Source organism: Pseudonaja textilis, chromosome 3 (assembly GCF_049901715.1).
Source record: "Pseudonaja textilis isolate UNSWEBS1 chromosome 3, rPseTex1.2, whole genome shotgun sequence".
Classification (NCBI taxonomy): domain Eukaryota; kingdom Metazoa; phylum Chordata; class Lepidosauria; order Squamata; family Elapidae; genus Pseudonaja; species Pseudonaja textilis.
The window spans coordinates 110,805,100-110,830,156 of NC_141992.1; the positions used below are offsets into that span (position 1 = coordinate 110,805,100).

Consider the following 25,057-nt stretch of genomic DNA (forward strand, 5'->3'; position numbering starts at 1 on the left):
AGTGTGGTCAGGTTGGAACAAGCTAAGTTAAGCTAAGAATTTTAAAAAGAAAAATGCATAGGTTTCTAAGATGTTATTCTCATATCCAGTGTTTCTAAACAATTTATCTGATATATTATTTAGCTTTAATTGACTGTAAGAATTTAATGATCATTACACAAAAGCAAGAACAGAAGTATGATTAAAGAATTAAGCATTTTAGTACCTGTGCAACAGATCCCCTCCCCACAGCAGAGGTATTAGTGACAGACTGAGCAGAAGACAGACTGGATGAGACAGGATGTTTGTAATGATTAGATGACAATTTGTCAGTAGATAACCTATTGGCTTTTCGCTCTGCTGGTGGACAACGTGCAAAAATTTTTGGGGATGGCAAATTATCATACAGGCCCAAGTTATCATAAAGCCCATCTTCTCCTGTGTTTTTGCTAGAAGAAGTAGGAAAGCCATCTTCTGGTTCCCACTGCAATACACATACTTAGTAAATTAGCATAACTTCATGCACTGAAAAATATGAAATAATTAGAAAGTTAACTGAGTAATTAAGAAACCCCTCCCAACCCTCAACAAGAGTTCCTTCTTGGTTCTACACAGTGGTACTTCGATACTCGACTGCTTAAAAACTTCGCATTTTGATGCGAAAATGTTACTGCATTATTTGTCATTTGTTTGGTACTCAACACACTGCAATAGGAAGAGGGGCACATCCATGGAGAATGGACAGGAAATTGGTCATGGTAGGAAGGTTGCTCAAAAATAAGCAGGCAACAGCTGCAAAGGGTGGACAGGAAGTCGGCCATGCTGGGAAGGACACTGGCATAGGAAAAGGGACAGATAGGAAGTTGTTCCCAGCCAAAACAAAGGGTCACATGGTAAGTCCTGTGATTTGTTTGGTACTCATCATTTTTAGTACTAGTTGCATCTCCCAAAATCAGTTAACAAGTACTGAGGTACCAATGTATTTTTATTCTAAAATTTGCTTTTATTTTACAGTAACTATATCAAAATGGAAATCTTGCAAATTCCAAGTTTAAGTTTTCTAAACTGCTGAAAAGGATAGTGAGGAATAATGCCACTTGATATCCATTTGTTGTCTATCTTATAGTCTACAAGGTAAGTTTCAATAAGATATGCCAACCATCTGACTATTGAGTTGAAACCACAAATTAACAAGAGGCAAATCTGGGCCTTTCCCATATGGATATTTTGATATAGCATCCCTCCTCTTTTTTTAATATGTCTTGGTGCAAAGCAGTCTTTTGATTTCTTTTATCATTTTGATTTAAGAAGTTCCTACAAATTAGAGTTTCAAACTAGGTTCTTATACAGTAATTCATGACCAATTTTTAAATCTTGGACCCTTTAGAAACCAAGAAACCATAACTACAGGGGATTGCTAACAGAAGGATGTAAGCAAAAAAGTCAAGAAGTAAATATGCGTAGCCTCACAAGTCATGTTGTTGGAGAACTTCTTATTCCTGTATCGATGTATCAGAATGATTAATATGTTAGTAACATTAATTTCTTTGTCAAGAATTATCTGAGAATAGATGCAGCTTCTAATAATTTTTAGGATTTAATGCATTCATTAAAAGATAAAATATAGAGTGAGATATATAAAACACAGAGTTAGAAAGCAACCAGAAGCAACTTCAGCCACTATTTATGGTAACTACATGTAACAATATATTGTTGATATTTTAAAATTAACTTTTGTCTTTTTGACTGTCTCCTAAAAATGGATGGATAAGTGCTGTAAGAAATGTAATTATATTGGAAAGGGGAAACGAATACGGTATATGGTAAAGTTACACATATAGGATACACATGGTCAGTCATAGTCAATCTGTTTCTCCTAACTATCTTCCTAAACCTTCATACCAGCCTTTCCCAATCAGATTCACTCTAAATATGGTGAACCATAAATCATTCAGAATTCTTCCACTGAAATGATCACTGATAGTTGGGAGCATGTTTGAAAGGCATTCACCTGGGAAATCTATAATATAATTCCATAACAGAAGAACTGAGGCATGATCTCATGCCAATATGCATAAAAATCTATCCTAGTCATTCCTATTTTTGAAATATTTGTAATTATAGCTAATCCTCATATAGTGACCACAATTGGGATCCCCAACTCTGTCTCAATGGTACAGTTGCTAAGTGAAGCATCATGTGCTGCAACAGCGTATAATTTTACATCTATTGCAGTCATTAAGCAAGTCACTGTGGATCATTAGGTGAGTCACCATGTGACTATGACTGGAGATTTTACTGCCAGCTTATCCATTGAGCCTGCTTCTCAGAAGCTAATTGTAAAACGTGCAAATGGAGTTCATGTGATCGTGGGATACAGTGGCAGTTGTAAATGCAACAACTGGTTGTGAAGTTACTTTTCAGCGCCATTGTAACTAAACAGGGTAGTTGTTAAGTGAGGTGTACTTGTATATGGCTAAAAGGATAAAATGTGCATGAAGGCAAATCCATGAACATTTTCCATTACTTCCCCATCACTACATATTTTAGCCATAGAACATGCTTAGTCAAAACCTGTCTTTTATTTTTTTTATTATGTTTAGGTTTAACTTAATGAATCAAGGAAGAGACATATTTGTGCTGACATACACATGCAGATATACTGAACTAATTTCCCTCAGTTCTCTGGTTGAGACCCAACAAAACCTTGTGATAATATCCAGAGATATTTAGTTAACAAGCTTCATAATTTTTTTGAAGGTTCAACAGACATAAATTATTTTGACCTACACAAAAATCAATTCTTACTGATCCATTTATGCAAGGAACATCATCATAATGAAGTGCCATCCCACTGGGACACGCATAGCCATTAGCAGCATTTCCTCTGTAAGGATTAGTAGAAAGAACCCGTCTGTTCATAAAACTGAAATACAAATACAAGCAGGACAACAAATACTGAGTTCACTTTGGAAGTATTTGTCTTTTCATAAAGTAAAGACACTTTTCTATAAATTGTTTTACAAGTCTCTGCCTTTTAAGAGATTTCTTCTAGAATACACACTGAATGGCAATACAGCCTGAAGGTGTCAGAAAGCTTCCATTTTTACTTACTTGTATGTGGAGCAGGGACATAAATTGTTAAATCAAAAGACAGACAATTGATTTAAAGGACAAAGTTGAACATTTAGGCTTGCTCAATAGGAGGAACATATAGTTATGGAAATGAATCTGTTCCTTCAAGTGCTATCGGGGAATGGTTTTCTAATCATGTACAACTACAAAGAGAGAGAAAAACCACACAGAATAGGAGATGGGACAATCACAGTAATAAAGCAGAGTAATGCACAGATTCCCTTTGGTTTTACATAAGCAATCTTTTCCTGGAGCCAAGAGCTTTGTGTGATTAGTCTGAGACAGCATAAAAGTCAGGCTTTAGCTTTTTTCTCAGAAGAAAAAACGATATATAGCTTGCATTTGGCAAAAGAAAAAAGAGAAGTCTGGCAGAGCAGACTTTAAATGTTTTCCTTATTCTTGAGGGATTTTGTAATGTTTTAGGATTGGCATTACCTGTTTCTATCTGTGGTAAGAAAGATAAACAAGTTTAAATCCACTTATGATTTCTTTAAGGAAGACTGCCCTTCGCTCAGTATCCATATTTTAAATTCTCATTTAGTGCTGCCTTGGGTAAATCACATTGTTCAAAAAACTCATATAAGAATTACCAGTTGAATACAATAAATAACTATCATGAACTATTATTAAGCTCTATGTCAAAATTTGAAAATTAAACTTTCAGAAGCATTATATTTTGAAGGCACATTTCCAAAATGTTATTTGGCACAGATACCAAATCCAATTATTTAAGTACAGCAATCCTAAGAGAAATGCAAGATTAGTTTTTGTATCTAGTTTTTTCTTGAGTTACTAAATACAACAATGCATTTTCTTATATTGTATACTATTATATTGCTTGAAAAACTACTATTGAAAGATTATTATCTTCTGTAGTTTCTAACACAATCTCTCTTTAACAAACTGGAAAAACATAATGGGAATTTAAATGGGTCATAAATTATTGAAGGGTTTCAGTCTTAAATTAATTGATTAGACAAAGTCATTATAAAGTTCAAGGGCTGCAATTCTTTGCTCCCTGATTAGAGGAGTGAGTTTTATGGGGAAGTTCCATCTGTAGTAAAAAACAATTCCATTATCATAGTTCCTCTGCCACTAGAAAGAAAGATGGTATCACAGAGGTAAATCAAGAAGCACCCTTGATCACAGAATCTTAAATTCTCCATGTCCTCTGCATATCTTAATGTTAGCCCTGTTGCTGCAATTAATTCGTTTCTCTGGTTGCAGCAGAGAATCATCAAGTTATTCATCCAGCAACTGTTCAAACTTACAATAGTGCTAAACAAGTGACAGTTACCACTAGCCCTTGGAATTCCAGCCATCAGTATTCTTATGGTCATGGGATTGTATTCTGAGCATTTAGCACCCAGCTCGCAATTTTGAAATCACAGAAGATGCGGTCACATGATCACGATTTCCAACATTCCCTGCCATTGCCCATAAGCAAAGTCAATGGGGAAGCCAGCAGGAAGTCAGAAACTGCAGCCTTGTGAAATTCTCCCTTTAATAACTTCAGATTTCTCAACTCTAAAACGAAAACACCCACGGTTCTTGAAAACGTTCTTAACTGATTAAGTCCTCCTACCAGAATGTTTGCTTTGCAGCTTGAATGACACTGGCTGTCACATCCACATCTATGTAGTCATAGTGCAGAGTGCCAGGATCTGAAGATGACCCACTCTCAGCCAGCAGAATCCCAATCCACCTGCCCATATCTTCTGAAGATGAAGCCTACACAAACAGAAGAAAATCACAGCTGAACGCTGAAACTTTCATCAATATATATCTATTTTAGTTCAAGTATACATTTACTTACGCAGTGAAGGAATTCTTGAATTTCATTTTTAAAACATTTCCATGATGGCTGCCAAAAACCTTGCTAAAACAAATAACCCTACTCCTCAGGATGCAATACAGCAAAGATCAGCTTTCAGCAGTTCCTATGTGGAGGCTGAGGCTAGAGGCAGAATGACAAAAGCGGCATTGTGGCAATGCCTCTGCATGTTTCACATGGAACTCGTAGCATGACACCATAACACTGCTTTTAGCATTCTGATGAATACGGAAGTTCCAGAAGCCCATTCCAGATTTCCTTTTGTAGTGCACAGAGATATCCTTCCCCCATTCCCACCCACGTTCTAGAGCCCAATATTTGGGCTCTCTCTCAGGTCATTAAGAGATAACATGAATACCTTAGGTTTTGATGTTTAAAATGTTTTTTCCTCCTTCCAAAAACACTCTGTCTAGACATACTTTTAGAATATAGTCCTTAATGCATTATGCCAAGCCTAGAGATTCTTATGGAGACATAAATTCTGCACCCCTGCCTGAGATACATGGCATTTCCAAATCTGTCCTAAGAAGGGGGGGAGGGAGAGAAAGAAGGGCAAAAGGAGGAAGGAGAGAGAGAGAGATAGGAGAGAGGGGGAGGGAGGGGGAGAGAGGGAGGAAGGGAAAGAGAGAAAATATATATATATATATGCTTATATCTAGCTAAGGGCTCCTCTCATGGTCAAGAACAAGGAAATATTGTGCATTCAAAGTATTAATTACAGAAGCAGGATTCCTAGATTCTGTTTATATTATTTCTTTACAATATACCTCTAATACTGCAACCTCCTGAGCATTTCGAAGCAAGCGGAATGTCAGGGGATGTTTGGAATCCAATCCTGGAATAACTTCACAGCCACGGAGAGGGATAGAAACAATATGAGTCTTTAGATCTGTCCTGTCTTTGTGGAGTATAAGCTTATTATCTTTCACTCTGCACCAGCGCTCACGCCAACGGTTATTCGAGAGCACATTAAGATATCCTGCAAAACATAAAAACAAGTTTCTTCTAAAGTTTTCTAATGTATATTCACAATTTATTGTGAGGCACAAAAGACCAAACAATACAGGAGCCAATTAGATTGATTTAATGCTCAAGCCTATGTATAGGAATTCTTTCAGCTAACAGTCCACATGACAATAGTTATCTTACACATTTTTATGATAAAAACATGAGTTACCTCTCTACCACACAATGGAAAATTTCTTAATTTTCAGAATTTTCTTCACTTCATTTAAAATAGATTAGAAATGCTATTAGTTTCTGTACTGCAAATGCAAAAGAAACTTATTATGGATTTACCAGGTAGTTTTTGACTTAGAATCATAACTGATTCCCTAAGAGTGAGCCCCAGCACAAGACTAAACCGCGATTAGATCCTGCAATCCAGGGACACGTATATTTGCCTTCATTTGAGACCATAACTGAGCCCAGAATTACAGTTGTAAATCATGCTAGTTGTTAAGTGATTCATCACGTAACTGACTTGATTTGACTTTTTTTTTTTTGCACTAGTTGTTAAGTGAACTGATTGTCTGGTTTCCAGCAAAAAACACCACCAATTGCAGACGAATAACCACAGAGTGCTGCAAATGACCATAAAGGTGAGCTGGTTACCCAGTGCTCAAAATGCAATCATGTGGTGGGGCGGGGGGGTTGCATTGTAACTTCAAATCCAAATCGTAAGTACCTTTTTGTGGGTCTGTTGTAACTTCAAACAGTTGCTAAGCGCCCAGTTGCTAAGTCGAGGATTGCCTGTACAAGACAATTATTTTATAGGGAGGGAGGGGAAAAATCACACAATCTTGGGACACTATATAAATGACCATTCACTATTGTCCAAAAGCAAAGAGGAATATAGCAACATTAGAGAAAATTATGAAGGGGATAGGAGAGAGTAGATGCTGAGTAAGAGGTTTCTACTCTAGAAGATAGGTGGGACTATAACAGAAAAATGGAGACTGAAAGCCATGGGAGTTAGTTAGTTGCCAACTGGGGTGGTGAAATCAGAAACAGAGACGCTTACAAAGGTGGTTTGCACAGATACATATTACTAAATAATCCTAAATCATAAAACTGTTCAGATCATTTGGAGTGTGCGTCTGGGGGTGGGGGGGGAGTTACAGGGAGTGTGAGATCAGTAAAGTGGAAACGTTGGGCAATGTTAACCTGAGGAGTGAGAGTTGCTAGGAGATGACTAGTTGTTTTTCACTGACACATCAGCGGATGGGTAAATATCCTCCAAACAGTAACCGGAGCTATTAGGCATAGCTTAAATGGTTTCAGATTAAAAAATGGAAAACCAGGTAATTTGAATGGAATTCTTTAGTGGACTATGGTGTTTTAAGCAGCCTGACAACATCTTTGTACAGTAAACATTTTTAGAAGAACAAAATAGTGTGCAAGGAGATTGGGAACAAGAAAAATCTGGTTCTGAAGAGTGGAATTTTTAAAGAAATGAAATCAAATAACATTTTCCACCAATAAGTTGTTTCTGTAAGAGGTCATAAGAAGCCACTTACCACATGTTGGTATATCTTCTTCAGCAGATGAGGTCTGTTCATCAGTAGATGGCTTTTTTTTCCCTAACCCAATTATCTTTGTTATCTTCTTTCCTGTTACTTTAGGAACAGTGCCTTTGGAGTCCACCTTTGAGCTCTTTTTCCTCTTTACTATCAACCAAACACATACACACGGATAGCTAAGTCTTCTAAGATTTTAAAAGAAACATTTATCAAATAGCAGAAACTGTGGTACAAAAAACATTTCACCTCAAAAGCAACTGAGTTTCCTTTAATGAAAATCAATTCAAACTCTCAAGTTTGCATGTCACTTTTACAATCTGGTATGGGTATACATTATCCCAGCACTTGGTTTTTAAACGGAAACAAGCAGTAAAAATGCCAAATGGCTTGTGCCAGGTGCAATGCATTCATTTAATGCATATATTATTGCTCTTCAACAATGCTGAAGAATTGCAGGACATAAAAAGGTAGATTCCCTGCATGTAATATACCAGTATCCTTCTTTGTGAACAAAGTTGGTTTCTACTTATATTTTCAAAAAGCAAATATTTCCAATATTAATTAAAAGTGATCTGGTAGGTTTTCCTATTGTTTGCAATTTGTTTTCTAAATAAAGGTCTTAATTTAATTGAGCCTTTCAATCTTCATATATTACCATATCTACCCTCAGTTGATCATCACTAAAAAAGTAAATATGAATATAGCCCTTTGTGCTCTTACAAAAGTCTTTTAATCATTTGTATCTCATTTTGTTGTTCAATGAAGGAGGACAGACGGACGGATTGTCTGTCTGTCTGTCTATTCATTTACCATACCTATCTACCTACCTCTATCATTCTTTCACAATGAATCAAGGCTATATGGTGGCATTATTCTTGTTTATTTTTATATAAATATTCTAATTAAATATTGGCAAAAGCTACACACACACACACACACACACACACACACACACACACACACTGGCAAGCCTGGCAAATAAACAACTAGCTAATCTGTTTTACACAGATGATGCCTCTGTTCTGTTACTAACTCATAATGTTCTTAGGAAATACTTTTAAGACCCCTCCACCCATCCATTCAAAGAAAAAACAGCAGGTTATAAATAACTAAGTTTCAAAAGTGATTGTCTTCTTCGACAACACTAAAATTCACAGATATTACATAAGCAGACAAACCACAAAAAACATAAACTTTAAATATCTGAGTGCTTTTCCAATACCTAGAAAGCAAATAGCACATGATAACTGTGCTTCCTTAACCTAAGAGTACAGCAGACATTTAAGATTTCATCTGTTGGTATAGGAATTTTATCCCACAATAATATTACAGTATTAAATTATTTATTGCAAAAATAATTATGTAACATCTATATATGGCACAACTATAATCTTTTACCTATTTTGGTCCATGCAAAAAAGCACTGTGAGATTTTTTTAAGCTTCCTTATTCTTGACACCTTGATGTACCTTGAATTACTCTTGAGACTAGGGGATGATTTTTTTAAGAAGCTAAATCTGATAAAGCAATTTTATTAGCTTACTTAAGGCTTATCTTGACTCCAATTGGGTTGGTTTCATTAATAACATCTGATAGATATCTATCTACTTGGTGAAAAACATTGCAAGAAAATTGTTACCCTCCAGTTTTGTTATTTTCAGGTGTTAAAAAACTAAGTGTTATTAAGAAAAGTTAATATTAAAGAATATTAAAATTGGAACAAATTAAGAATGTACTGGTATTTCAGTGTTTCCCAGTGACACTTTCCTATGCTAGGCATCTATCATAGTTCGCTCTCCCTTTGGCAACTTTAGGAGATACAGTGGATATAAAAAGTTAAAATCCTATTAAAATGCCAGGTTTTTGATGTGTAAAAAAAATCAGTCCAAGAGAAATTATTTCAGCTTTAATATAACGTATAAGCTGTACAATACAACTGAACTGAATAACCATTGAAATCATTTGAGGGGAAAAATAACAATACAAATGAACAATATGATTACATAACTGTGCATACCATCTTACAAGTAGGATGTGGCTGTGATTAGAATTAACCAATCATATTCAAACTGATGTTAAATAGTAGTCAGGTCAGGTAATCCCCAGGTTATGAGCATTCCCTTAGTGAATGTTCAAAGTTACGTGATAAGTACCCCCTAGTGTTTATAAACGAGTCTCAAAATTATGAATATTGCAGCACCACGGCAGTTGTTTGCTCTTACAAATGACTGCAAAATCTCTGTACAATTCGGGCTCCCATTCGCCCCCCCACCTGACCAGGTCTTCATAGGCACCTCACCTGTGAAGACTTACTTGCAAATATCTCCTCTCTGTTGTGCTTTTGTTTGCCTGCTTCATTGCTCCAGGCCTTCGATGCATCTGCAGAGAACAGAGACCTAACATACCGTGAGATCATGCAAGATCAGTAGTACAATATCTCGTACTACTCATCTCATGTGATCTCGCACTTTAAGTTCTGTGAATTGAAGCCTGGGCATTTGCAAATGGAGGGAAGGCTTCAGGCCTTCAGGCCTTCACTCAGTTTGCCATTTCCTTGCCGAAGCCTGCAAGGAGATTGCGTTCCTGTAGGCTTTGGCAGCCCTTTGCAAAAAGCCTTTATTGGCACCAGCGGAGCTTGGGAGGGGCGGGTGCCTCCCTCTGAAGCTCTATTGCTACTGGCAAAGGCTTTCTGAAAAGGGCTGCTGAACCCTACAGGGACGCAGTCCTAAAGTGCTTTGCTGACAAGAAAGGAGGCCCAAGGACTGCTCCTTTCTCACTGGAGATCCATTTGATGAGGCCTCCGGCGATGAAATAGGAGACTCAGAGGCATGCATATGTCCTTCCAGGGCGCATGTGGCAGCTCTTCCCCCACCACCTGTCTCACTTTACCTCATGGCAGTGCCACCTGGCCTCCTGCCCTGTTGTGGCTGCAAGCAACTAGGCAGTAGGATGGAGTGTGGGGCTTGGGCTTATTTTGGGGGTAAGTCATATTTTCGGGGAAACACAGTATATGTGACAACAATCTCCATATTCTTTGTATGTCTGGGCCGTGGGTTACGGTGACAAGATGGAAGCCTTTTCTGACTAAGAAAAAACATCAAAGCATGGCAACATGTTTTCAAAAACTTGTATTTAATAAAAGCATATGGGAAAATTATTATGGTCTGTTGAGACCAAAGTCAAACTTTTTGGCCATAATTTCAAAAAGCATGTTTGGCCCAAAAATAACATTGTGCCTCACCAAAACGTACACCATAGCCACAATGAAGTATGGTGGTGGGAGCATTATGCTTTGAGTCTGCCTTTCTTCAGCTGGAACTGGGGCTTTAGTTAAGGTGGAGGGAATTCTGAACAGTTCCAAATATCAGTCAATTTTGGTACAAAGCTTTCAGGTCTCTTTTAAAATGCTGAAAATTTTCACTTTTCAACATGACAACGACCTAAAGCATATGCCTCCAAATCAAGAAAATAATGGCTTCACCAGAAGAATATCAGTTTTGGAATGGCAGAGGCAAAGCCTAAACCTGAATCCAATTGAAAATCTGTGGGGTGACCAGAAGAGGGCTGTGCAAGATGACCTTGCAAGCTGATCCATGTGGAGCACTTTTGCAAAGGAAGAGTAGGCAGATTCCCAAGGAAAGATGTGCCATGCTGCAGGCTTCTGCCCCAAAAGTCTGAATGCTCTTATATAAAATCAAAAGGTGTTTCAACAAGTATTAGTTTATGCAACCAATTTATTGCTAAGATTTTTATTATTATTTTCCCCCTAAAATATTTCAGTTTGTTTCTAATTGAACTGTAGAGTTTATACATTATATTAAAGATGGAAAGAATTTTGAACTGTTTTTTCTTGGTCTGATTATTTTACATCTCAGAAACCTGAAATTTTAACATAGGTGTGTAGACTTTTTATGTCCACTGTAGATACAGTAACATTCAGATTGCCCAAAATTAAGCCAATGTAATAGAAGGAAGGTTGAGTCATAGAGGCCTACTCTCTAACCATATAAGCATTATTCTGATGTTCTAACATTAATTCTGTCTGTATTGAAAAAAAATGATGTCATTCTGAGGAATTTTATATAAACTGTTTACTGGCAGACAGAGTTCCCTGAAATGATACAGACAGAGAGTTGCGAAATTCTGCTTTTTGGTAATGAGTACTTATTGAATCACTGCATCTTCATTAGAACTTGAATGGACTTTTATTGAGTGAAGCTGAAATCATGATTTTTTATTCTTTTTTTTATTCTTTGTATCTCTGATTTTATTTGACTTATATTTCACCATCTAAAAATGAAAAAGATTACCATAATTGGAAATGTAAGTTTATGTCCTATGCTCACATTTATTGGAATAATAAAAAATATGTCAAATGCCAGGATTTTTTAAAAAGAAGGGTTATAAAACAATGTTTTACACTTAAACTTTTATAACCTGGGTAAACATAAAAGTAAATAAAAAAAGGATTGGAAATTATGTGAAAAAATAATGTGCAACCCAAATCACATTATTAGACATCTATTACCTTCTAAAAATGGCACCCTCCCAAAATGTGCTTAAAAGGTGTGATATAGACAACCTACTTGAAATTAATGAAACCACCTTACTGTAGACCTCCAGAAAAGCAGTGCTATAGGGTTAACCATTATTAATTGAAGTGGTTATGTTGCCATTCATACTTCTATTCAATACAGTCTTTCCCAACTCTGAAAAAAGACTGTCCAGACAAAAGGTGTGGTTTCTAACCTGTGCTTATACTACATAAGTTGCTTTATTGCAGCTTCATGCCAGTTTCACTATAGAAGGCTAGGATCTTCCTTTCCAGTTTTAAGGATGTTCTGGCAAAGTGTCTCAGGGAAAACCAGTACTGGTAGTTCCAACTGTCTTGAGATTACAATTTTCCAAGCAAAGTTAGATAATTTCAGGAAGATATCTTTCCAACTAGCTATACCCCAGATGAGGTCTGGTAATTGTGATAATTTTTTAAAAAAATAATTTAATCCAGCCTCTGGTATTGCTCAAGGTGCTTGGAAATCATTGAACCTAGCTTCAATTGAAGACATTGTTGATACATTTCATGAATTTCTTTCTTGGAAATTCTGTTAAGGGCCCATCTCGGTGAAGTCCCAGAGGAAGGAGTATGTTCAAAAAAGCCATATGACTGGCTGTGTGATTGAAGCCCCACCTTTTTTCCATATGTCACTGTGGTATTCAGATACAAAGAGTTTCAATTGCATCACTGCAACCACCATCTTGATTTTAAAAAAAACTGTGGATTTAAAAGAGCTACTACCTAGTTTTATCTAAATGGATTGTCAATCTCCAAACAAAACTAATCAATTTAAATTAGAATAGATTTATCATAAATTTCCCTATTGAAAATATTCCAACATGAAAGAAAATTAAATTAGGTAAATGCAAAACTTGCATGCATATTTAACCCAACAATTACTAGCAGTTGTTTATGATAACCTGACTTTCTACACATTTGTACTTGATATTCTTAATTACATCAACTTCACATCTTGGCTTAAAGTCCTTTTTGTTTTAGAAACAAAAGAGCAAAAGGCTCAGTGGTATATTAGGGACAAAAGCAATGAATTGGATGCAGAGCTACCTGTCCAACTGGCCATTTCAAAAGACACCTATAAATTGACCAAACTTTAACGCAATTGAATTTTCAATAGAGTAACAGTTCAGAGCACCGTCTGGGAAATCCTTGCAATATATTTTGTTTTGCATAACAAGGTCTACTTGAATTCCAAAGCATTACTTTTCTATTATTCAACAAAATACTTAGGAACGGAAAATTGATCCCAGAGCCTTACGGTCTTTTATTGCCTTAAAAAAACTAGTTCAAACTGAATTCTGGCTTCTTGATCTTGTTGACTTGGCACTAGTTCTACCCTACTGACAATGTTGACTGCTGCTATTAAGAACAATACTGACACCAGGAAGGTGGTAGTGTCTCATCGATGTCATCCTCCAATAAAGCATTAATTAAATCACAAATTTAAAGTGGTGAAGGGTAACTCAGGGAGCATCCTCATTCCACTTTTAATTACTTGCAGGAAATTCTCTCTCATATATGAATTGCTGGGTTTTTAGACTGGTCAGGGATTTTGAGTTTTTAAAAGAAAGCTACTAATGAAGTACAAAACAATATAACCAATTAGGTGTTTTTTAAATCTTTGGATTAACGTTTAGCTTCCTTTTCTCTTTTCTTTTCTAAATTTCCTTACTCTCTCACAATTGTGATTTCATGTACCAATATTTAAGAAGTTGACACTTTAAAGCAATTTTTTAATTTCTATTTTTTCACCTTAATGTTTTTGAATAATGCCATTAAAAAAGAGTTAAGCTTCTATTCATTATTCATACCCTCACCACATTTGGGTCAAGACTATATCTATTAGTTTGTTTGGGGCGAAAGTGCTCTAGGAAGTTCTAAGCAGCTTGATATTTTTCATTTTTTCCCCTTCCTAATGTTTTCCTGTAAGTACAGGCTCCAGTTTCTTTCAGATCAACTGGTTGATTTTTCATTTTTTATTTCCTTCTAAATTTCTGGTGAAATCTAAAAAATTAAAGTTAATTAAGAAAACTAAATTTAAATATTTTTTTAAAAATGTCTTCATTTTTTGAAAGACCTGCCTACTACCTTGATACAATTACTATTTCTGTTGACAACAAGAGGTTTTAAGTGTAGTGAATTGACCTTTCATTTCCTTCCAGGGCTATGCCTATGAAAATGTATTTTTTACTTTTTCTCAGCATACAATGTTTGTGAATATAATGATTTGACTTGAGTACTATTAGCAGCATCTTACCATGTTCTTTCCCATTACAAACGTTGGTTATGCCATTTTCTACCACACCTTCTCCATCAGAACTTGGTCTTTCTAAGGACAGTTTCTGGATGGAAAAAGAATTATTAATATAGTTACACTGAGAATAATCTATTGTGAATCAAAGAACAAAACATCGTCTACCTATGAGGCAAACACAACACATCCAAGAATTATTTTGTCAGGAATTATGTTTTTTACCATTCAAGTGTTACATCTTATGTTCAACATAATGCTGATATACACAATGTTCACAGGGAATAACATGTGAAGGCTGTAATCACTTCTTTGTATTCTGTGGTCATTGTAACTTTAAAGGCTCAGGGTCCTTTTTTACTGTAATATTAAGCAAGCTCCCCATTTCATTGTCTCAAGAAATATTGGTTAAATGAGATCATCTATTAAATCCAAACTGAATTTTAAACACGTGTAATATAGCAAAACCAATTTTGTGTATAACCAAATTATCTGTAATATCCTATGTGTACTAAAGAAAATGGCAGATTTATTTTATGAATTTATGATACTATACGTAACAACAGCAAGTTATTTATAAAGAAAATAAAAAGTTGTTTCTCTAACTAGCTTCTATTTCATCCCACTCAGTCCAAAGCTCCTTTTTCAAGAGGCAACTGAAAAAGCACCTTTGGGACAACCATGACCTAGATGACTGAGAACCTCCATAAACATTCCACTCAGTAGAAATGCATAGAATATTCCTTGACTTACAACCATTTGTTTAATGACCATTCAAAATTACATTGGCACTGGGAAAAAATGACTTATGACTGGTTTCAATTTATGACTGTTGGTCACACGATCCAAATTTGCATGCTTGGTAGCTGGCATGTATTTATGACGGTTGCACTGTCCCAACCAGCTTTCGACAAGCAAAGTCGAAAGGGAAGCCTGATTCACTTAACTGAATGATTCTATTACCTGCAGTGACTCATTTAACAACAGATGCAAAAAGATTGTAGAAAAATTTAGCTCTCCTTCTCTGTACTGAATTCCAAATAATGTTTGATTAATGAAGCTGCCTGTTCTTAAAATACTTACATGCACAAATAGGCAGAGATCCTTTTGCCAAATGTTAGGCCAGAAATAATATTCACAGTAGCCGTTTATTTTTGTTTAATTTTTTTTAAAAAAAAGAAATGTTTCTTCTGGTCATAGTAATATGAATATATATTTTTTAAATTAACCACCCTAAATAAGGGAAATTGCTTATTGTTGAATAATAAATTTGCATAATTCTAATTATCTATCTATATCTTCTGATTGTAGAGTTGTGGTTACCATCATGATTTTTTTTACTATCCCCACAGACACTCCTATAAATAGAAATACTAAAAAGAAAGTAAGAATAATAAGTAACTATGCTAAATTTAAACATTTTATTATATTTTCTTCTTTTATTGCTTTTAATCCCCCAGAAAATATTGAGTGGATTAGAAATTTTAAAAAAGTTATCACCATCATCATCACAAACAGTGCCATCATCATCCCTTGTGGTTCTAAAATATAATTGCTCTGGAAATAGAGGATAGCCTTTAGGGACATAGGGAAGATCTGCTGCCAAGGCAACGGTCAGATAAGTGAGCCTAGACCAAGCAAGTGCAAAAAATGCCTCAGGCAGCCTCCCTCCTTAAGTTAAAGGGGGAAGGAAGTTCAGACTTGCAAAATTCTGTTGCTATAGCTGTTCTAATAAAAGTAGCTTTAGGTCTGTTGTGTATTCCTGTGTATTTCTTAGACTAGTCTACTTTATAAACTGACAGTAAGTGCCTGTGAATATTTAAGATATTCCTAAGAGAATAGAATTCCAATAAAATTTAAATAAATAAGTAAAATAAAACTGCTGAGACAAGAGAAGCCTCAGAAATGTTCTTGCAAATCTTACTATTCTAGGTAACTCTCCAAAGTCTGTAATTTAGACATCTTCATCCCCATTTTTATTTTGCAAGAAACAGCAACGGCATGGGCAACTTTTTTCCATTGCAATACATCACAGTGGTATAATTTTAAATTTTCAGTAGTGCTGCTTTTTCCATATTCCATATCCCATACCACCATAAGCAATCTACCATATATTTTATGCTCTGACATATAGCATAAGGACATTTGTTATTTAGATTTAATCCACAAATACCATATATTTTGGTATATAGAGTAAAAACCAGGGGTGTCAAACTCACATCGTCACAGCTGCATCATGTGACATATCGTGACTTTTTTCCTTCACTACTAAATCGGGTGTGGGCAGCACGTGACACATCCGGCCCATGGGCCGTGAGTTTGACAGCCCTGCTATAAGCCAATCAGAAATGTAAAAAGATATTTTAAAAATGAACTAAATGAAGCCAAATGATATCAATTGTCTTCCCATTATTCAAATACAGTAAGCCTGTCCTGAAAAAGCATTTATTGCTATCTCTATAATATAGAATAGGGAAATTATACATAGGCACAGAAATTAGCAAAACTGATGAATCTTGATTTCTAATAGCGAACAATGAAATTTAGCATTTTACTTTAAATGTTATAGAAACTAGAGACATTTGATTCAATGGCCATGTCTGCACATCACTTGACTCTACAGTTCATACTTTATTAAGCCACGGTGTATATATAATCTGAGGAGACACCAGAGCATAATCTATATTTATGGGCCACACCATAAACTCTAGTTTGTAATTAGTTTACAAAGTTGCCTTGCTTAAACACTAAAACAAATAAACAAACCACAATCCCAACTTAACTCCTGCTAAATTTGTCTGGCAACTCACATGGACAGAAGACTAAAGCGAAGATGCATGGGTTGCATGAACCAGCACACTATTGTTCGTCTCCTTGGAGGTTTAATAATTCTGGACTCCTGGTTCAAAATGATTTCTGAACAAAATGAAAGCACCATACTGTGTTTTGTTTTTGCAATTTAATTACCTTTTCCAGATCAGTCTTATACACAGAATTAGATGATGGTCCATCTGAATCCACTGTGCCAACATAGGTACTGCAAACTTCCTTTATTACCTTTAAAAATGAGGGGGGAAAGTTCATTGGTATCTTCTTGAAACTTTAAAAACGTATAAAAGCTTATACTGAAACAGAAAAGATAGTATTAAAAAAAACAAATGACCAGTTACAATCTTGATAGTTAGAGAATGAGAATTTGCTAGAGTAGCAAACCCGAAAGTATCTTTCTACTCATTTAGCACCTTATGCATGAAATGAAGAGAAGGCATTAAAACTACAGATAAAAGGTTCCATACCAGATCTGAAGCTTCTTATTCTGGACAAAGGAATGCTTATATAATATGTCTCTAGTCCTTCCTTCTGTTTTTTATTAGATTTAATATTCCTTCTTTTCATCTCCTACTTACACCCAATTCTTCCTCTTTTATATACATATGTACCTGGAAAAATGCCAGGCAGCTTAAATTCAAATTGAACTTTCCAACTCGAAAAGAGGTAATAGCTGTTTTAAAATGCTATTATTTTATCTTATTTATTCTTCGTACTTTAATTTTGTAACTTTGTCTATTTATGTTTTCTTTTTATTGACATGTATAGGTAGTCCTCGACTTATGACCACAATTGAATCCAAAATTTCCATTAAGTGAGCTTTGCCTCATTTTATGACCTTTCTTTCCCCAGTTGTTAAATGAATCACTGTAGTTGTTATGTTAGTAACACACTTATTAATTGAATCTGGCTTCTCCAGTGATTTTGCTCATCAGAAGGTAGCAAAAGGGGATCACAGGACCCCAGGACATTGCAGCAGTTATAAATATAAGTCAGTTGTCAAGCATTTGGATTTTGATCATGGGAATACTGTAACGGTTGTAAGTTTGAAAAACAGTCTGGGGTTATTTTTTTCAGTGCTGTTATAACTTTGAATGATCATTAAATGAACTATGGTAAGTTGAGGACTACCTGTAACAATATTACACACATATAGTCACACTCACGTACATATATTAAGTAACACTATAAAGGAGCTTCAATATCAAATATTTATTTATTTGCTTAAATTTACTTGCCACCCAATCCTGTTGTGGGGCTCTCTGGGCAGCTTACCACAGTAAAACAGAAAAATAATGATTAAAAATGTAAACATAACAATAAGTGAAGCAATGAAACAATAAAAATAAACAATGAAAGTAACATTAACATGAATGAAAAGATGGGCAAAGTACTTAGAAGTAACTTAGCTTAAGACTGAAACTTTTATTAAATAACAAATACACTGGCGTATGTCACAATGTGTTCTTTTATCTCTTCTTTTCCAATGTTAAATTTAACTTTGTCTGAAATAAATCCTATTATAATCAAAATTATACTGCTTCGAACACTGATATCCTAAATTGTATGCATATGCATAGAATATGTATTTTTATTTTCTACTTTACATATATCGTACAGTATGTAAATAACAGAATACCAAGAAATAAATAAATAAATAAATAAATATATAAATAAATAAAAAAAGCCAAGTACCACTCATTCATCACGAAAACTCCAGAACCGTAAAGCCTACAAACTTGAAATTTGGCACATATGTTCCTCTTGGCTTCTAAGTGTTGGCTAAGAAAGGATTTTTCAAAATGTTCATCAGATCATTACTATTTCTTAATACAGCAATTAACACGCTCTGATGCTAAGGAGTTCTACTCCCCCTCCCCCTGAAAAGAACTCTATTCCAGCTACCAGATGCCTCACAAGGTTGCGGAACAGCAGTAGGTAGCTGTGATGACCGGGGCATGGCACAAAGGCAACATGGTCAGATAATCAGTAGAGTCCGTTTATTAGCTCCAACTTTGCCTCCAATATCCTGGTTACCTTCTGGCTGTAGAAAAACTGTCCCAGGAACAGCCTTTGGTTCCAAAGAATCAAGTCCAAAACGTGGACAATAAAAACTGTAACTATAAGTCCAATCAAGGCAAAATGAGGTAATTAGTTTGGCAGGGCAGGAACAAGAATTCCAGACATGAAGGCACGTCAATAACTCAACATGATTGGGAAGACACCAGGAACACAGATAAGCAGTCAACACAAGACAAACTCATGTTTGCTCACAGAAGTTGCCACATTCAGCATGCATTTCTTTTAAACTCTCTTCCCAGCTGTGGCTAATGAAGGGAGTCAGGGCCCTTTCCTCCTCCATGCAACCCACGTTGCTCTCTTCTCCGTTCCTCCCTGCTTGCCCGAGGATGAAGAGGGGGTGGGCCTGGGTCTTCCTCTGAACTCCTTCTCCCTTGTTCTACCTCTCTCCTGCTCTGCCCAGCTGGACTTTGCCCTTCCCCAGTTTCCTCCACAGCCAGCAGACCCACACTCCCACTCCCTGTCAGCTGTTCGTCTTCCTCCTCAGATTCAGACTCTGACGGGCATGACAGTAGCATTCTTTGCCATTACGCTCCATTATCCTTTAGCTGTAAAAGTCAGCAGCAGACTCTTCTTGAGAGGACCCTTGGTCTTTGCATCGCACTGAGGTATATTGATGTAAGCCATCTTCTCCATGCCAGAACATCAGAGGTTACTGGAGAGTTCAGCAGCGGTTTATGGCTCCTTACGGTACTAAACGTTGGTACCTCACCAAAATGTCTACGCCCTCCACCTATGGAACCGCTTCCAGACTTAAGGTGGCGGGAGCAATATTCCCTTATGTGTTTCAATCACCAACCACCACTGAGCCAACAGATTGTGAACTGGGTTTCTCCTGCATAGCCCAATCACATAGTGTCATCATGAAGCACAGGTATGCAGCTACTTTTAGTATTAAAAATAACGTATTGGAAAAAAAAGAAATAGCATACTTCCTGTTATTTTACTTGCAACTGATCTTACTGATGGACTAACTGCTTCCTCTTAGACAATGAGATGCTGAAAATCACTTTACAAGTAGTCCTCGCTTAACAACCCTAACTGGAACCAGCATTTCTATTAATCCACTTTTATTTAAGTTCCACTGTAAGCAATCTAACATATAACCACTATTTAACAAATGCAGCAAAGCTCAGCCACAATGAGAGTTCGTAAGGAATTACTTCATGTAAAATTCTTTGGGTCTACCAGAGACATTTACTGAAAGGCAGTAAATTCTTAAGATGACACTTTATAACACAAACATTATAATACAGGCAGGGTGGGCGAACTGGTTGTTAATTTTATGGCTAGTTTGGTGAACCGGCAAATCCCACCCCTGGCTAGCCCTGCCCACCCTGCCTCTCCCAGGAGTCCCCACGTGGCCCATTTTGGTTCCCCAAATCGTAAGTGCAGGGCCTGCGTGGTTCATTTCTGGCCTATAGAGAGCCTCCAGAGACTGGGGAGACTGTTTATGCCCTCCCAGAGGCTTGAGGAAAACCTGTGGAGCTCGGGAAGGGTGAAAACAGCCCCCCCCCCACCATGGTGCGGGAGGCTGACTAGGCCATGCCCACCATGGCCACACCCACCCAGCAACCAGGCAGAGAACCGGTTGCTACATTTTTTGAAGCCCACCCCTGAATACAGGTAATGCTATCCCCATTTCCCCTGCATTGTTATCTGAGGTACCGTCTCTTTCCGGTCATATCTACCCAACTCATCAAAGCAGGGAGGCAGGGAATGCTGCGGGTTCCATCCCCTAGGGCAGGTGTCAAACTCAAGGCCCTGGGGCCGGATCTGGCCCTACAGGATGCTTAGATCTGGCCCATGGGACCGCCCTGGAAACAGCAAGGACTGGCCCACGGTACCTCTGCCAGCAAAAATGGAGCTCAGGAGTGGCCCACTCAAACTCCATTTTCACTGGCAGAGGTTTGCAAGAGGCCATCCCAGCCAAAAATGGGAGCTCAGGAGTCCATTTTTGCCAGCAGAGTGCTCAGGTCACCACAGGCGCCCTTGACATGAGTGACGTCAAGCTGGCCACACTCATTCTGGCCCCCCAAAGTCGAACACAACCCTGATGCGGCCTCAATGAAATCGAATTTGACACCCTTGCCCTAGGGAGATACACCTGGTGGGACCCAGAAGAAGGGCTTTCTCCATGGTGGCTCCCTCTTTCTGGAACATCATTCCCCCAGAGATTAGAATGGCCCCCACTCTAATATTCTTCTGGAAGGCGCTGAAGACCTGGATCTGTCAGTGGGTCTGGGGAATCCAGAACGGGATGGAGCCCATTAAATGGCTCATGTGATCTGCTGTTGCAGGACGGAGGGTGGGGGGTGATTTTATTTTATTATAATAATTTATTTCTTTTTTAATTAGTTTTATTGTTTTAAATGAGATTTTATATTCTGTAACCTCTTTAAGTCACCATGTGTGAATAGGCAGCAATATAAATTCAATAAATAAATAAATAGACTGCCTAAACACTCTGAATAAGTGTTTGAGATACAGTGGAATCTGCTTTCAAATAAAGCTGATGGTAATGGTTAAAGAAAATTTTTTATCCTTCTCCTCAAAATGACAGTGAGATTAGTTAATCTTCCAGCGTGCCTATTATTGTTGCCTCCAAAGTTGTAATGTTTCAAAATTCTTTTGAAAAATCGTTATCTCACACACACAAACTGTGGGAATTACATAAGCATGACTAATTATGGGACAAATTTTAAGCAAAAATCTTTCTCTTTCAGGTTCCCTTTTGAGATATTTGAAAATTAGAACAAGAATGCATGTTCCAAGGGATTTGTTTGAGGCATGGAAGAAAATATGCTGTTCTACTGCATAAGCAGAACAATATGCTTACATCTAATTTCTAGCTTACAATTCTTGGCCAGGACCACAGCTGTTTATTAATAAGATAAAATGCATAATTTCTACAAAACCAAGATATTTCTTGGTATTTATTTTATTACAGAATTTGACTGAAACATTTAAGTTGCTTCTTCCTGTTTTTCCTTTACGAAAAAAATTCTAACCTAACCTGCCCATTCTCTCCCGCTCCCCCAATATAATAAGCTAAAGAAAATGCTGTTGCTTTAATACATTAAGCAGCATATCTGTATGGATTTTTAAAAAAAACCTGATGTGATTTGTATTTCAATTTAAGTATCCCTTTTACTTGTGCAAATATTTCTGTATTCTGTATTTGTGCTTCTGCCTCTTCAAGTGACCCTTAGCATATTGCTCACATTTTCTGTTTATCCCAGAGGCAATTAGTTTTGGCTACACAAAGATATAGAAGTCAGAGAGAGGAGAAAGAGAATAATTTGGCTATCAGCTATGCCTATGAAATCATGCATTCTTTCAAAAGATAGATTTCGTCATTCCAGCAAGACAGAACTCAGGCCCCTCACTGTTATCAGGGTAGCTGTTTTCATCCCAAACTGTTTGCTACATAAATTAAAAACTAGGGGTGTTTTAACAGAGCAAGGAGAGAGATGTGTCTGCTTCTAGTCCATCCTTCTGTTCAATACCTGAAGAGAAGGTGAAGAAGTTTGCAAACAAAACATTAATATTCTAAAAGAAGTATTATTCTACCAGTAGTTCTATAGCACTAGTTTCCTACCAAATTCCGTCCCAGTTTGACGGGATTCAAATGCCTCTAGAGCTTGAATTCTACAGAACTTTGTGGTTACTTTTTCAGGATATTGTATTATTATCCTTAAGAATGATTTAAATTAGATGACTGTTTATTAGATATGTTTATTTCCCTCCCGATGGTACAAATGGCAATCAACCAAAACAAATAACTAATATGTTGGAGTGAAAAAGATTTGTTCTGGGGATTAACTTTTTTTATGAAGACAACTTTGTTATCTGCATGCAAGTCTCCTGATGTGCTTTTTCATAACCCCTGCAAGGCACATAAGGTGAGGCTTGGCATATTCCTGTAGTTGCAACAATTATAGGTAAGTACAATATTGTTTTTTATTTTCTTAAATCTGTACACATGAAAAAGAATCTATTAAATCTTGGAAATATAACTCTTGAAAATATTGCCTGTCTCCCTTCCTGTTCTCATGTCTAAGGTACAGGATCAAAATATGAGCAGAAAACAACATGAACCAATAAGTATCAAGACACTATCAGTATGCCACAAAGATTTTTGCAGATGAGAGGGAAAAAGCCTAAAACTACTATTTTTCTAAAGATTAAAATGTTAAAGCAGGGATTGCTCTGAATACCGATCCTCAGGACGAAATAATATGACCCAACTGGCTATGGTTTGTATTATGAAAGGGCATGCCAGTCATAGCAGGAGTCCACGGCATCTCCCCTTAAAGACCAGGCCTCAGAGTTTAAGTTATCTGACCTAAATATTTGGGACAGGTGCTTTAAAAGAGCAAATACCCATAAGGAATAAATACTTTGGAATGGTCAATTCCTTTAAAATAAGCAGATATGCAACACATTTCTAAGTAAGACTTTCTGATTCAGTATTGTTCTATTTTCAAAATCGAAATTAACTATAATTGAAAAAGATATAATTGTGCTAAATGTACCTCTAGTCACCCAATAATAAATTTAACCAGGCCACATCTAGACTTGCAATTGTCAGCAAATCCACTGTTGCTTCCAAATTTTAATACTTTGTAAAACAGAAGTTGTCCTCTCCCACGTTGTTATTAGTATACTGGAATTAAATAATTATGCTAGAGTCAGAAGGGAGTAATGTTTAACGTACAACTCTAATTTAGTACTTAAGCGTGCTGACTGGCTGAATTCCTATATCACTACAAGTTTAATTATAGGGCAAAATTAATATTTTACATATTCAATTTTATGCTAAGGTCTCATATATTTTAAATACATTTTATCAATCACTATTTGGTCTTAAATTAATCAATGGAAGGATAAGCAATGGAATTGATTATAACATGACATACTTTAAGCCACTGATCGGCCTGTTCCTTACTCTGTACAGCAAGAACCAGAGCATCTTGACCTTGGTGTGCAATTTTTAATTCATGCTTCTTCTTTTTACTATCTTTGGGGATATATGTAATACTGCAGTCACATAATAACAGTTCCATCTGAGGCTGTTGCTCCTTGGAACTTTTATAGCACTATAAAGACAAAAATAAGGAGGTGAGAATCAAACTTCAGTGAGCAAACATCAACTTCACATTAAATAAACCATTCCATTCACATGATCTTTCCATTATTCACAAATTAACAACGGCAAAAAACCCATTTGGCAATAATATTATAGCTACAATAAAGACAAAAATTGTCATTAAAAAAGAACAGCATTAACCTCAGGTGAAATATGAACCATATCACTGGACTATTTACATCCGATTCCAATCTCCCCTTTTTAAGGAAAGGCTGTGGAAAATGTGGCTTCAATAGACCCTGGATGAAATAGATTATCTAGAGACTCCTTTTTGCCAGGATTTAGATCTGGGCATGGGATGGAAATGGCATCAGTCATGCTTTTGGATGATTTCTGGCAGGAGCAGGATGTAGATAGTGCATCCATCCTATCTCTACTTGACAGCAGGCTTCAATATCACTGACCATAGTATTCTTCTGGATCTGCTTGGTAGAGTGAGAACGGACAGCACTGAACTGGGCTGGTTCTTTTCTTTTCTATGAGGTTGATGCCAATCAACACTGATTGGGGGTGAGACCCCACTCTCGGTCTCTTACTATGTGGGTTTCCACATGGTTTGGTGCTCTCTCTGCTCGTTTAACATCTACATGAAACCACTGGATGGGATCATCTGTCACCATGGGGTGAGGTGTCCTCAATATTCTGATGATACTTGATTATACCTCTCTATTCTTGGCAAAGTAAATTATGCTTGTGGTGCCCT

The 25,057-nt window shown here is 36.7% G+C and overlaps 1 protein-coding gene across 5 annotated transcripts in view; it reads right to left on the bottom strand.

Annotated features, from left to right (window-relative positions):
- AFAP1 (actin filament associated protein 1) overlaps positions 1–25,057 on the bottom strand; it is a 60,005-nt gene that overhangs the window by 11,841 nt on the left and 23,107 nt on the right. For 3 of the 5 annotated variants that reach the window (XM_087930603.1, XM_026700971.2, XM_087930602.1), the window contains exons 6-13: positions 24,125–24,304; positions 17,262–17,351; positions 14,301–14,385; positions 7,468–7,617; positions 5,716–5,927; positions 4,700–4,845; positions 2,770–2,905; positions 206–463 (exon numbers count right to left, since the gene is read on the bottom strand). In XM_087930603.1, coding sequence (XP_087786729.1) covers positions 206–463; positions 2,770–2,905; positions 4,700–4,845; positions 5,716–5,927; positions 7,468–7,617; positions 14,301–14,385; positions 17,262–17,351; positions 24,125–24,304 — 1,257 coding nt within the window. The remainder of the gene's footprint in view (positions 1–205; positions 464–2,769; positions 2,906–4,699; positions 4,846–5,715; positions 5,928–7,467; positions 7,618–14,300; positions 14,386–17,261; positions 17,352–24,124; positions 24,305–25,057) is intronic. The other 2 variants (XM_087930604.1, XM_026700973.2) reach the window with 2 other exon arrangements.